Below are 13,381 nucleotides of genomic sequence, written 5' to 3' on the forward strand. Positions count from 1 at the left end.
GCTTCGGCCAGTTTCGTGAAACATCCTGTATACGTATTTACACTAATATTACACACATATGCTAGAGTATTTGAGCCATTATAGTCATACAAAGTTGAAGTCAGTTAAACTACTGTAAATACAATAAAAGGACTCATTTATTCTACCCGAATTTTGACCAAAGACATTAGTTCATTCTGCTCCCATCCTCATCGTCCTAAATCCACAGCCATCTACGACGCGCAATCTCCATCTGGATAACAAAACGACACGAATTCCCCGCGCACAACCGCCGTTACGCGCTAGAGAAACCGCAAAGCGTTTGATTTAGCCGTGTCGGCTTGCTGCGTGGGTGGTTCGCCTTCTCTCTCCGTTCACTCTCCACCACCGCCCGCTCCGGCAACCGATCCCGCGGTGACGTCACATTCCGTAGAAGGGGAATCACCAGAACCTGTTCCAACCGTCCCTCTCTTTTTTCCGCGACCGATTCCCTCTGCGCCACGATCTCACATCTCCTTCTCGGCCTCTTCTTTTCCACCGCCTCGACGCGCTTTTTTCCATCCTTTCGCGTTTTCTGCGCCCCGAACCGCCGCGAACGGCCGAGGCAAATGTGCGGATCGCTTGAAATTAGGGGATCCGCGAGCGCACGCGCATGCGCCGACACGGAATTTTTTGTCTCTGACAGCGGCTCGCCAGCAGTCGTCCGTCTGTCTCGAGCGTGTTAGGGACGATGTTGGTCGCCGTGCGGGAAGCGCGACGACGACGACGTTTCGTAGCACGGCGGGCACCGTCGACGATGTGCTGTCTGCGTAGCGTCCTCAGCTGCTTCGTTTTCGCGTAACGCGAGCGGAAGGGACAGGCGAGAAGTGTGGAACGTAGATAAACACCGTCCCTGAACAGTCCATGCGCTCCTCGTAAGCCATGGCTTCGGTGAAGGTAGCCGTGAGGGTTCGTCCCTTTAACAAAAGGTGCGTGCCATGCGATCAGTGATCAAAACTCCCTGTGCCGACGTCTCGTCGACGTTTCGCGATGCGGGCAGGCTCGATCGAGCGGATCGTTCTCTAATTCAGTGTTCACAGTCCGGTTCAATCGATCAGCGTGATTCTACTCGAAATTTCGAACGACAGTGCCACGGAGGTCTCGATGAAAATTCATCTCTGTCGCGTGGTTACTGGGCCTGAGGGCTCGACTCGAATCGTGGCACGATCAATTATACGCTCTCGATCGACCCTGGTGCACTCGAGATTCTGCCACCTGCTGTCATTCTCTCCTGTGTATCGTTTCGTTTCCCTTTTGATCCCCCCGTGACCGCGAGGATACGAGAATGAGAGAGGTAAAGTGTTTCGAGCTCGTGGGTGAATACTGTCGATGTTGTATTGCAGGGAGCTGGCGATGAACGCGAAGATGATCGTGCAAATGGACGGCAAGAAAACACGTATATTCAACACCAAGGTATCGTAAGAGACGTTCAAAAAGGCATTCGCTTTCGACGTTGCGCAAAACCGTTGCTTTTATTAAGGTTAAACGCCTCCTTTGTAAACGCGTATCAGACCTCGACCAGCGACCAATCCTGCCAATCCCCAAGCTTCGTCCTTAATGATCGCGAACCGGACTTTCTAAAAAGATTTCTACACGGTGTGGCGATATTTTTTTCTTTTCTTTGTTTAAGAGCAGTTGTTGAACGAACGCTCCGACACGGTTCGTGCACGAAATCGTGTCATAATTTCTGGCCGAATGAGCCCCGGGCTGTTGACTCATTAAGTGTCACCGCCTATTGTCGCGTACCTGCGGGTCCTCTGTCGTCCACAGCTGAGATCATTTGTTGTTTCGAGTTACGTCATTGATATCCATGCTTGCCGAGCGAAATCTCTGACCGAGATCTCACGGGGCAAGATAGCGAACGGAACGTCATCTGATCGGAGAAAGTGCGAAAATCGTCGCTGGACCAATCACGCGTCACGGGACGCTGACCAATCATAACATGATTAATGCCCGTTCTTTTTGCGTGGCCGAGTTTGAATTTTTTTCGCTTAGATAAAACCAGATAGATTACGAGATAAATTGAAATGGTTTTAACCTGCTTTCGATGCGTGAACTTGGTCAGGTGAATTGTCAGAGGCTTAATAAAGTTTTATCTATCTAGATGTGTACATGAAAGCAAATAGAATACGAGATAAATTCAAATGATACCCTCATCTTCTTACATGACTAGTCTCGTGAAATTGCTGGAACTTATTAGCTTCTCGTCCAAGAGTTTGAATCACCTTTCCTCGACCGAGTGAGTCAACGATTGAGGATACAAATCTCTTTGCTCCAAGTTTATGAACCTTCATAACCACACCTTTGCGATTTCGTCCATGACTAATTTCTGTGTTTATCCACGATAATCCACGACAGACAGGATTAAGAAAGCCCGCGTGCAACGTGACTTTGATCGATTTATCAATATGCATTCGCGATGAAATTTTGTGTATTTAACATAGAGCGCGTGGAATACTGTATTGACTCTGTACATAGTAAAAATAAATATACCATTTATCACCAGGAAGTTCTTTTTACTTTGTTAAACTTGATTGATGGGAAGAATTAAAAACAGATGCTTAAATAGCGTGACACTGACTCTGTGACGTCCCCTCAATGTTTGTTGCAGCATCGACGCATTGAATACTACTCCCGCACGATAATACGTACTCCTCGGCTTCTCGTGCTTATTGTGGGTTGCATGATGGGTAAACATAAGGAGTTTTACTTTTTAATTGCTCTCTCCTTTTGTTGCGTAATATGTGCTGAGTGGGCCTTTGATAGTAGCGCGATTAGCTATGTGGGATGCAGCCTAACGAATGCACGTGACATAACGGCTTACAGTTCGCCAGCCACTTGTGTGTGATGCACTTCTTTCGCGGCAGTCATCGTGCCGGCTACTGACCTGTATCAATCTAACCGCAGGATCTTAAAAAAGAATAATAAGTTGCGATATTAACACTGGGTTTGAGATGTTAAGATACGTGGCCACCTGAGAGCTTTTTTGCAATGGTTGCACTGATATTGAGCACTATCAATATTGTGTACCTTGACAAATTTGACTTTTGAAAGCAACTTGTGGTAGATATATTCTCAGATGATGGACATGTATATTTAGATTTGTAGGGAAAAAATTAATTAACTAAATGGCTCTGCTGACAAAGTTGACTAACAATTGAATGGGTCCAATTTGGTTCTCAACACAGTATTTACTCATTATAATCTCGTTGAACTTCTAGAATAAAAGATAGATTTTTGAAATTAATTGTTAATATATCAGCACTTTGCGAAATTGAAAAAATAGATGTGCTAGAGATGAGCTTATAGTGAGTAAGTACTGTGGGCTCTTGTCAATGTCTCTGATTTAAAATTAAAGAAGACATTGTCCTGAAGAGGTATCTATTATTTTCAGACACCGGGTAGTGGCAGAGAAATCGACAGAGAGAAATACAAAGACTTCACGTTCGATCACTCGTATTGGTCCTGCGACACGAACGACGAGAATTATGCGTCACAGGAAGAGGTGTATATTCCTTCGTTTCTATAATTCCTAGATTTTCATGATTTAATTGTATGCTTTGAGAATATGAATATACAAGTCTAAGATTCAGTCTAAAATTCACTCCCCTTGATTAGATCAATATATTAAACATATTAAATATTATATAATATATAACAAATATTACGACGAGGTTTTGACGATGAGCCACAATCAGAATTAAAATAGAAGACCGGCGTGCGTGCACCGGTATAGTAACCATTGTCGTAAGAACAAGTTCTAATTGGCAACAGGCATTCATAATTATTCTCAAAATCGTTGACCTCGCGCGAATCTTTTATGATATAAATGAACAACGCCAGTACTCCGAAATGAAGCAATAAATGCAGCTTTCCAGTAATCACACTTTTATAAAGAGTTATATTGCGTAAGAGACAATTTATTTTATATTTATCGAACGTGTAATTAACAACTGTGTACGTAATCGTTTAGCAATTATCGACTGTTCTGATTCATTTGGCACCTCGTTAAAATTCCTACGTTTGATATATATCTTGTTAAAGCAGCTACGCCAATGTGTTATTACAAATAAGGCTTGCCTTAGTCTTCGAGCGCGATAAGAGACACCTTTTTTGCATCATTAGAGACATAGTAGGAAGAAGAAATGTTAAATGGTTTCCTTTCTTTCTAGGTTTTCTACGATCTTGGTACGGACGTTATAGAAAGTGCCTTCGAGGGCTACAATGCCTGTGTCTTTGCCTATGGTCAGACAGGGTCTGGGAAGACCTTTACAATGATGGGCACGCCGGTAATATTTCAGTCACTACGCTCTCAACGAGAATTGCTTCATCAACTCTTTGGGAAATGTTACATATATCTTAAAATAGTTTCAAGATCACCTACTAAAGTCAATTTTCATCGATTTATTATTTTCGGAACTCTGGATTGTATAAGAGTCAAACCTCCAACTTCAGCGCTACTGCAGCGCACTGTTTAAAACAATTAAAGAACTGATTATACTAATTAGATGATAATGTATTCAATATTCTAAAAGCTCCATATCGCGGACTAGCCACGTATTCACTTAAAGCATTACCTACATCGAGTCTTCATAATTATCTGAACAATTGATCCTTTAATTATGTTAAATACTCTTCGTTTCATTTCATTTAAATATATTTTCCTCGTGTATGATGTATGTTCGATTCCCCATAATTATTCAGATACATGAACTTAATTGTTTTAAGCGATGCATCTTCATCACGAACCATAAATTTGGAATACCATTTTTCATAAACTGTTATCTATTAGAGCAGCATCGTAAGAGCTTCATTAACATTTAATTATCATACTATTACGCTTGGATGCGCATCTAGCGATTGATTGCGTACACCTTTCATACCTAGCAACGAGCAGTGGAAATTTATCATTTAATTGTGAAACAGTTTGTGCCAGCTTTCACTTCTATTTTATTCCTATGAATTTTTCTCAATATTTCTCAATCATTTATTCAATATTTATGGTTTTATGTTTTGTCTATGATCGTAGGAGGCTCAAGGGTTGATACCACGGATCTGCAAGACGCTCTTCGCGAGAATGGCCGCGGGTAAAGAGAGCGGAGCGTCGTATAGAACCGAGGTATCGTTCCTCGAAATACACAATGAGAGAGTGAGAGACTTGCTGCGACTGGACCAGTCACAGTCTCATTCTCTCAGAGTGCGGGAGCATCCTAAAAGGGGGCCTTATGTCCAAGACCTGTCCAGCCACCTCGTGTACGATTATTCAGACATTCAGGTAAACGAACTCGTCCACGCTCCCTCCTACTCGTTCTACCACTAACCCACGTATAACAGGCAAATCGTTTCATTGCAGGAATGTATGGTGAGAGGTAACACGCACAGAACAACAGCCAGCACAAATATGAACGACGTGAGCAGTAGGAGCCACGCGATTTTTACGATAACGTTCGTGCAAGCTGGATTATCTGAGGGCAACATGCCGTCGGAGACTGTTTCCAAGGTGCATCTTGTCGACTTGGCCGGCAGGTAGACGAGACAAGTGTCTGAAGGCAGAATTTTTCCTTCGACTCGTCAGTCCAGTTCAAATCAATAAAAAGATAATAGTTTATATGTAGACTGCAGATCTTTATCTATTTATGAGAAATCTCAATATGTTAAAGAGTTTAGAATCCATATAATATGCGAAAATGTGTTAAATATAAGGTAATCTTCTCGTTTGGAGAGTCAGAGACAGTGCTAGGACAAAAATATCGTAGTAAGAACACCAATGTTGGATGTACGATGTGTGGATTTTCAGTTAAGAAACGCACAGGAGCGTTGTGGGCCTCTCAGGTCACAATGGAGTCCCGCTGCGATATTTTTGCGGCGACACTGTCTTTGAGTCTCCTAGCGAGAGGGTCACCCTGTATTAGAAGACAAATAATGCTTAATAATACAATTTGGAGAGTGACACAAATCGTTAATTGGGTTCACATTTCTCCAATTTTGTGTATGAGTGTAAGGACTTATATAAATATCCGCAGCCTACTTATACGCAATCGAGAGTACTGTCTACATAATAATGTGTAATTTGTTCAGCGAACGCGCAAACGCAACGGGTGCAACCGGCCAGCGATTGAAAGAAGGTGCCCACATCAATAAGTCACTAGTGACTTTAGGTTCTGTGATATCAGCGCTCGCGGAGTTTAGCTCCACGGTTGACGTGTCTTCTTCCTCCAAGCGGAACGTCTTCATACCTTATCGAGACAGTGTGCTCACGTGGCTGCTAAAGGACTCGCTTGGCGGCAATTCGAAGACTATCATGATCGCTACTATTAGTCCAGCAGATTGCAACTACGGAGAGACCCTTAGTACACTCAGGTACGCCAATAGGGCGAAGAACATTATCAACAAGCCGACTATCAATGAAGATCCGAACGTGAAACTAATCAGAGAACTCAGGGAGGAGATTCAGAAGTTGAAGTCTCTAATTGGGAAAGATATGGCAAGTATTCAAAGACGATTATCTCCTCATTCGTTAAACTGAAGCTATTTTCACGTATACCGATATATGAGAATGAAACTTTATCGTGTTTTGTTTACCAGAGCGTCGAGAGACCGCCGCAAGTTCTGCTGGCTCAAATTCACGAGAAGCAAGAGCAAGAGAAAGTGTTGACGGAAGAATGGACGGAGAAGTGGCGGGAAACGCAGCAGATCCTTCAAGAGCAGAAAGCGTTAGGTCTTCGAAAGAGCGGCGTTGGCGTGGTGTTGGACTCTGAAATGCCACATTTGGTAGGAATCGACGATGATCTTCTTAGTACCGGTGTCACACTTTATCACCTGAAAGAAGGTAGAACGTTAGTGGGAACAGAAGACGCGCCTGCCACGCAGGTGAGATTTATACTTATCCCTACTAAAGCTCATAAAAGGACCCTACGAACTGCACACTGAGTTTTTTATTCAATTGTTTTTGAGATGTAGGAAAGGACAAACAAAACTGTTTTATAAAGTAAGAAGGAACGACTCTGTATCTTTCTCGAAAAATTAATTACGGAAAATGTGTGTGCTACAGTTTCAGTGACAAGATTAATATTTTTACTGTCAACCTTTATCCATAGGAATTTTTACATATTCAATAATTAATTTTTCGAAAGCGAGACAGGGTAGGCCCTTCCTATTATGTAAAAGTGCTTCGTTTTCCCTCCCCTAAATTAAAAAAAAATTGAACAAAAAATTGGGTACACACTTTGTAGGATCCATTTATCAGAATTCAAATTCCTTGAATACAATACCATTGAAATATAATATACAATTCTATGGATAGGATATCGTGTTGACTGGTGCGGATGTCGAGCCAGAACACTGTGTGGTGGAGCTCGATAACGGCGTAGCGACCCTTCATCCCCTTTCTCCCCACTGCTGGATCAACACGGCCCAAGTGGATAAGCCGACTCGTTTGTCACAAGGCTGTATCATTCTTCTGGGCAGGAACAATATGTTCCGATATAACGATCCAGCGGAAGCGGCGAAGCTAAGAAAGGAAGGTGGAACGGGTAACGGTAACTTACAATCCACGGTCGTCAATCTCTCAAGACTGTCCCTCTTGAGCTGGAGCGTCTCGGATTTGCATGCCTCCTCTTCTAGCGATAACCTTCTGAACTCCAGCGAGGATCTCCGCGCACTTGAGGAATTAGAACAACAGAAGGCTGCCCTTATCAAGGAAAAAGAGGACTTCAAGGTTCGTTGAGGTTTATGAGTTGGCGTTCTAATATTCTCCTAATAAAAACTGTGAATAGAGTATTCTGTGGCTGTAAGACAAAGCGATCTATACCAAATTTGCAAAAAATTCGAGCTAAGGTCTTAATTGAGATCTAGAATACAAAATTAATTTATATTTCCAGAAAGAGAAAAGAACATTAAAGGAATTCTTTTCCCTTAAAAATAAGGGTGTAAGAAGACACAAGTTCGTGAGAGAAAAATATGACGTACGTCATTTTGACTTACAACCACAGACTTCTTACCCCTGATTTCATGATTTTTTATCGTTATAAATTCTTTTTCTCACTCAGTATTTTTCTTAAAATAAATTTATTTAAAAATTAAAATGAATTATTTGCTATTACAATCAGGATATTAGAATCTTTTAAAATTAATAATTTTCTTTTTGTTTGTTACGTGTAGAGAGAACAGGAGGAACGAGAAGAGAGATGGGCTGCAAGAAGAGAGGCTCTGGAAGGGGCACAGCGTGAACTGGAACGCGAATGGGGCGCACAATGGAAAGAGTGGGCGGATGCGATAGCCGCTCTGGAGTCAAGGCAACGGGAGTTGCGCGCCCGACGACACTTCTTGGAGCAAGAACGACGGGACGAGATGACCCAAGTAAGTGATTCGGACGCGCCGTCCCCGGACTTGAACGTAATCTCGATCAAGTATCAATTTTACCTGGTCCTTATCGCTCTCGGTGTCCTTATTTGCTTGTCTGGCAACATCATCATCTACTCGCACGTTTGCCCTTTGAATATGTGACCCCGTTTGAGTATCGTCAGGAATCTTGGTTCTCTCTCCACGTTTCTACTGCTGTTCAATATGAGTTCAACATTGCAAGTGTTCATCGAGAACTAAAATTGAATGAAAAGGTTAATATAAGATATCATCGTTGACGACGATGATGATGATTAAAATATGTTTCGTTATAGCGTAGGTTTAGAAACTGACTAAAGACTAAGATGGTGCTCCAATGCAATTAACGGCGTCTATCAGGGTTCCCTCCTGAATGTAACATATGTAATATGTACTTATAACTGTTAACAGGACAATATTTGTCCGTTTTAAATATGTATATATATATATATATATTTTATTTGTATTCTACGTTTCTACGCAGGTACTACTATTTTACAAAGATAATAGTCGCTCTCAAAGTTTTAACGCTTATTTTTAGCGTATTGATAGACTAATTAAGCAGCCGAAACGAACTGTGCCAGTGTTGACGAGATATTGCCGGACAAATGGCATTCCATGGAATGTTGTTATCTATTTAAGTACCTTGTAGATGATGTTAAGGTGAAAATGGAGATAAAAGTTATGTACATATTCGGGCTTGTTTGTAGAATGTCTATATGGGTTTGTTATGCGAGATAAAAGAGAAGAAAACAAAGAACTGTTGTTATACAATACTTGTTGATTAATAAATTTTTCTTACGAAAATTGGCCTTCGATCTTCCACGAAACGTTGCACGCACACTACTCTGTTTTGTTTCTCACAACACTTTTCAAGTACACTCGAACATAGTTGAATTAATGCTCCTAATTAACAAACCCAACGTATCTTGTCAATAATTCTGGGGCACGTCCGCATGTGCACCACTGTGGTCTCAAGTAACTAACTGATTTTTAAGGTAACGTATCACAATAACACTTTTTTTTTCATTTTTATTTATCTTCTATTAATTCACTATTTGTTAGATTAGAAGATCAGTGAAGCTTACATAAATTGACCCCTAGAATGTCGTGTAGATTTCTAAATCACATAGAATTAGCATGTTGTGACCTTTGTTATTTTTTTAAATATTAATCTGTTTTGTTTATCACAATTTGCAAGCGATCATACCTGGTCATGTGGACATCCTTATTTTTATTTATCCCCCCGAGAAGTATGAAATGTCTTTTTTAATTATAATTTTTCAGTTATCGTTTTTTTGTTAACGCATCGATATGTGTATGTGTGGTACCAGGTAGAAAGTTTATGTAGGGAAGTTGCCTCTCTGCGCACGACATTGCAGTCCAAACATCGTCAGTTTCAAGAGTTCATGAACAATCACGAACGCGCGCAAAGATTTCATCAATGGTGGGAGAAGGTAAGATTTAGAGAAAGGAAATACGATATTAGAGGCACGTCTATAGTTTGTAAGCAAGCACGAAGTACGAAATAATAGCACGCTATATGAACCTGCATTGTGTCCGTATTTATTTATTCACTTACCTTCATCGTGTGGTATTATGCACTAGAAGACGCTTTGCAGTTTCTTAGTTCAGAAAGAAAATGTACCGTTTCAGACCGACGATGGTGCTGGCAGTGACGGCAGCTTGCCAGAATCCTGGTCAAGTTTGAATGATGATAAATGTGTCGACGCGATGAGAGAGCTTGTGAATCATCATGTAAGTAAATTCCTTTAAGACTTGTTATATTAAAACTACCTTAACTGAGATCTGAAAAAGAATATAAAGTAAGATTTACAAAATATAATTAACGAAAAACAATTATATCAGATATTACAATTAAGGATTAACATCCGTTCTTCAGAGAAAAGAATTGGCTGTCCTGGAGACTGAACTACAGAACAAGGTGAAGTCGCTAAACGAACACCAAAGTAAAGTGGACAAAATGGAAGAGGAGCTAATGGAAATAGCGAAAAAACAAAAGCATATGTTCAACTTAGATGTAAGTGTCACATAAAGCTACCTATGACTGTATTGTTTTCACTTTCACTTGACACAAAACACTTCTATTAGTCGGAGGGAGAGGGGATCACAGAGAAGAAGCTACTTCTCGCAAAGAGAACCCAGGAGCAACTGCAGGAGATCCTACGACGAAAACAGAGCCTTTCGTTGAACCTAAAACGAGCTTTACCTGCATCCCCTGGGGGTCACTCCTCGAATGGGGATGAAATCATTTCAAATGGGGACACGCAATTGTTCCAGGACGCGTGCAATAGGAAGCTTCAAATAGCCTCTGCCTTGAGTCTACTGCCAGACAATATTCCAAGTTCCATCGACACTGCTGACACTTTCCATACAGCCGCGGCTGATTCTCCTGAACCTCGCATTCCTTTTGGAGACGCAAATGTAAAAGATTCTCAGATTTCACTAAAAGAGCCAGACGAGCAGCGAATTGCTTCCCAAGAAGACAGATGCAATTTATCTGAAGTGGAGGGAAGAAGTGCTTTAAATGTAAACAGGAAGTTTTCTGTAGAAAGTATCACGGAACCAGAGAAGTGTAACGGTAGTTCTAACGGTGACAAAACAGAATCCAAGTCTCCAACGAATTCCTTAACAGAGGAGGATATTCCTCAAGATTCACTCGAGTCGCCTGTTCAACAGAATTCAGCTATGAGACGACTGAACCAAAGAATTGCTCGTCAACGAATGATGGTGATGAGGTGTCTAGAAGCGAGTACACCTTCTAAAGAAGATTTAAATAAGCAAATAGCGATCTTGCAAGACCTTCAAAAACAACAAATTGAATTGGAAGTCTCGCTTTTGGAGGATGAACGAAACAGTCTGAAACAGTCCAAAACAGAATGCAATAACGATCGACTGTCTACTGGCGATGCGAATGATCGTATACAGACTATAGAATCGAAAACATGTCGGGAGTTAGAACCTATGGATAATTCAATGACGTTGTTGACAGCGGCCACACGATCTGCGGCTATCAGGAACAACAGGCCTAATACTAACGACGATCGTGGCCTGTCAGAGTCTGTTGCACCTAGAATATCTTCTGGAAGGGGATACTCAACTGTGTATTTAACGGTAATCCTCATGACAATGTCCTAAAACTAAAAAATTAACAGTTTATAATTGATAGTTTACATAAATTGTGTTACTTCTAATGCAGAGTCAAAACAGGGGCGATCGATTGAGTAGCCCATACTCTTTGACAATCACGAGGTCCTTACCATCATTAATAGCGAACGACGCCGATTACGATAACGTCATTAACATGATTGTTAGTATACCCTCGTATGTAATACGTGGAGCTGGTACGTCTAGCCATTACGAATATGAGGTGCGTGTGGTGGCTCAGGATGATAGTTGGACGCTCTTGCGTAGATACAGAAGATTCCGAGAATTATATATTTCAATGCGACAGAAGTATGGTAGCAAGGTAAATAGTTATTTCTATAGCGACAGGCAAAAGCAAATATAGCTTGTTGTGTAATTAAAGATTTGAGTGGGTGGCTTAGAAGAAAAACTGAAAAAGAAATTTCTGTTTTATAGGTAGCAGCAATACGCTTTCCACCTCGGCAAGTTTTCCCAAGGTACGAGGTCGTCGCCCGACACCGTAGGAAAAAGTTAGAAGAATATTTACGACGACTAATTCAGGTTTGCTCGGAATTGCCGCATTGTGAACCTCTCTATAAGTACAATGGCAACTTAAGCAACATAGATAAGCAATCGTTGCTGGAATTTAGTTCGTTCTTCAGACGCGGGACATTCGAGAGCAGCAAATACGGGACGAGTTAAAAGCAACGAATGTCTCCGCGCTACACAAGAATGAATCGAATTCGAGTGGTACGTGTATAGGAGATGTTTATAATTCGTTGTATTTTTTATAAAAGACGAACTGGAAAGAACCTAAAAAAGTGGGATAAAAATACTAGTACAGTTACCACTTTTGCGACAATTAACTGTATATTTACCAAAAAAAGAATACGTTTCCAAAAGTTTATTGTTTATAAGACTGATATATAACGCATATTTAAATGTTTATTTGTTTGTTCTTAGCGCGTTAGTGAAAAGGTACTGCGAAATCGATATTTTAATGAGACAGAATGAAACCTGAATATTGGTGATGATGTCTCGATGATATTTTCGACATAGATCCCAGTAAGAATCGTGCATCATAGCTTAAGCGTCAATGAAAATCTGCGAAGCGACCATGTATATAATTGTTACAGGTCGTGGATATTTTCCTAATATTTTTCTCCTGTTAGAATTAACAATTTTCAAAGTGTACCTTCCTCGCTTCGGTTTCTTAAGAATCGTTGAATTTATTCGTGTCTGAATCTCTCGTTTATCGCTGATAATAAATGTAATTAGATCAGTATTGTTACAACAAAATACGCACGAGATACGGGGTAATTTGTTGTGCGCACAAATCATGATGACCATAATAATAATATCGGAAGCGGTTATGCTCGTGATAATAATTAGAGTTCGTAAATGATCGCGTTTATTTTTTTCGTCGAACAACGTCTTTGTAACATCGTCGTGACTGAGAATTGACTGGATATTTAGCGAGAGGAAAGAGAAACGGAACTTCCTTCTAGCATGTAGTTATGAACATATTGAAATTATCATAATTTTACAAAGTGCAAATGATATCATATCGCTGTTGAAGTTCTTCCGGTTCCGGGAATTTATAATATATAATATATCTATATTGTATATGTATACACTGCGTTTCACGACGACGTTTGTAAAGGAGAAAAGCAGCGATGTTAAAGTTAAGGAAATCGTTATGCCAAGTGCTTAGCAATTAAACGAAAGATTCTTGTTAATCGACGCTAACTTTGATATTATTCTCGGCAAAATGTTTATCCGCCATTGTAAATCTGCTTCTTCAACAATCAAAGACGTGAATCTAGTATTATATGCT

The 13,381-nt window shown here is 40.7% G+C and overlaps 1 protein-coding gene across 2 annotated transcripts; it reads left to right on the forward strand.

The window, feature by feature from the left end:
• Positions 1-691: 691 nt before the first annotated feature.
• Klp98a (kinesin-like protein 98A) lies at positions 692-12,248 on the forward strand. Of its 2 annotated transcripts, XM_076379441.1 has the most exons (16): positions 692-947; positions 1,362-1,431; positions 3,413-3,523; positions 4,191-4,307; positions 5,048-5,293; positions 5,372-5,544; positions 6,097-6,502; positions 6,604-6,888; positions 7,322-7,735; positions 8,179-8,376; positions 9,732-9,854; positions 10,054-10,155; positions 10,301-10,438; positions 10,510-11,532; positions 11,618-11,887; positions 12,001-12,248. In XM_076379441.1, the coding sequence occupies exons 1-16, from the start codon at positions 901-903 to the stop codon at positions 12,244-12,246; spliced, it is 3,969 nt and encodes a 1,322-aa protein (XP_076235556.1). In that variant the 5' UTR covers positions 692-900; the 3' UTR covers positions 12,247-12,248. The 2 variants fall into 2 exon arrangements, with proteins under 2 accessions (XP_076235556.1, XP_076235557.1); XM_076379442.1 differs by lacking the exon at positions 9,732-9,854.
• The last annotated feature ends 1,133 nt before the right edge of the window (positions 12,249-13,381 follow it).

Source organism: Calliopsis andreniformis, chromosome 5, assembly GCF_051401765.1.
Source record: "Calliopsis andreniformis isolate RMS-2024a chromosome 5, iyCalAndr_principal, whole genome shotgun sequence".
NCBI lineage: Eukaryota > Metazoa > Arthropoda > Insecta > Hymenoptera > Andrenidae > Calliopsis > Calliopsis andreniformis.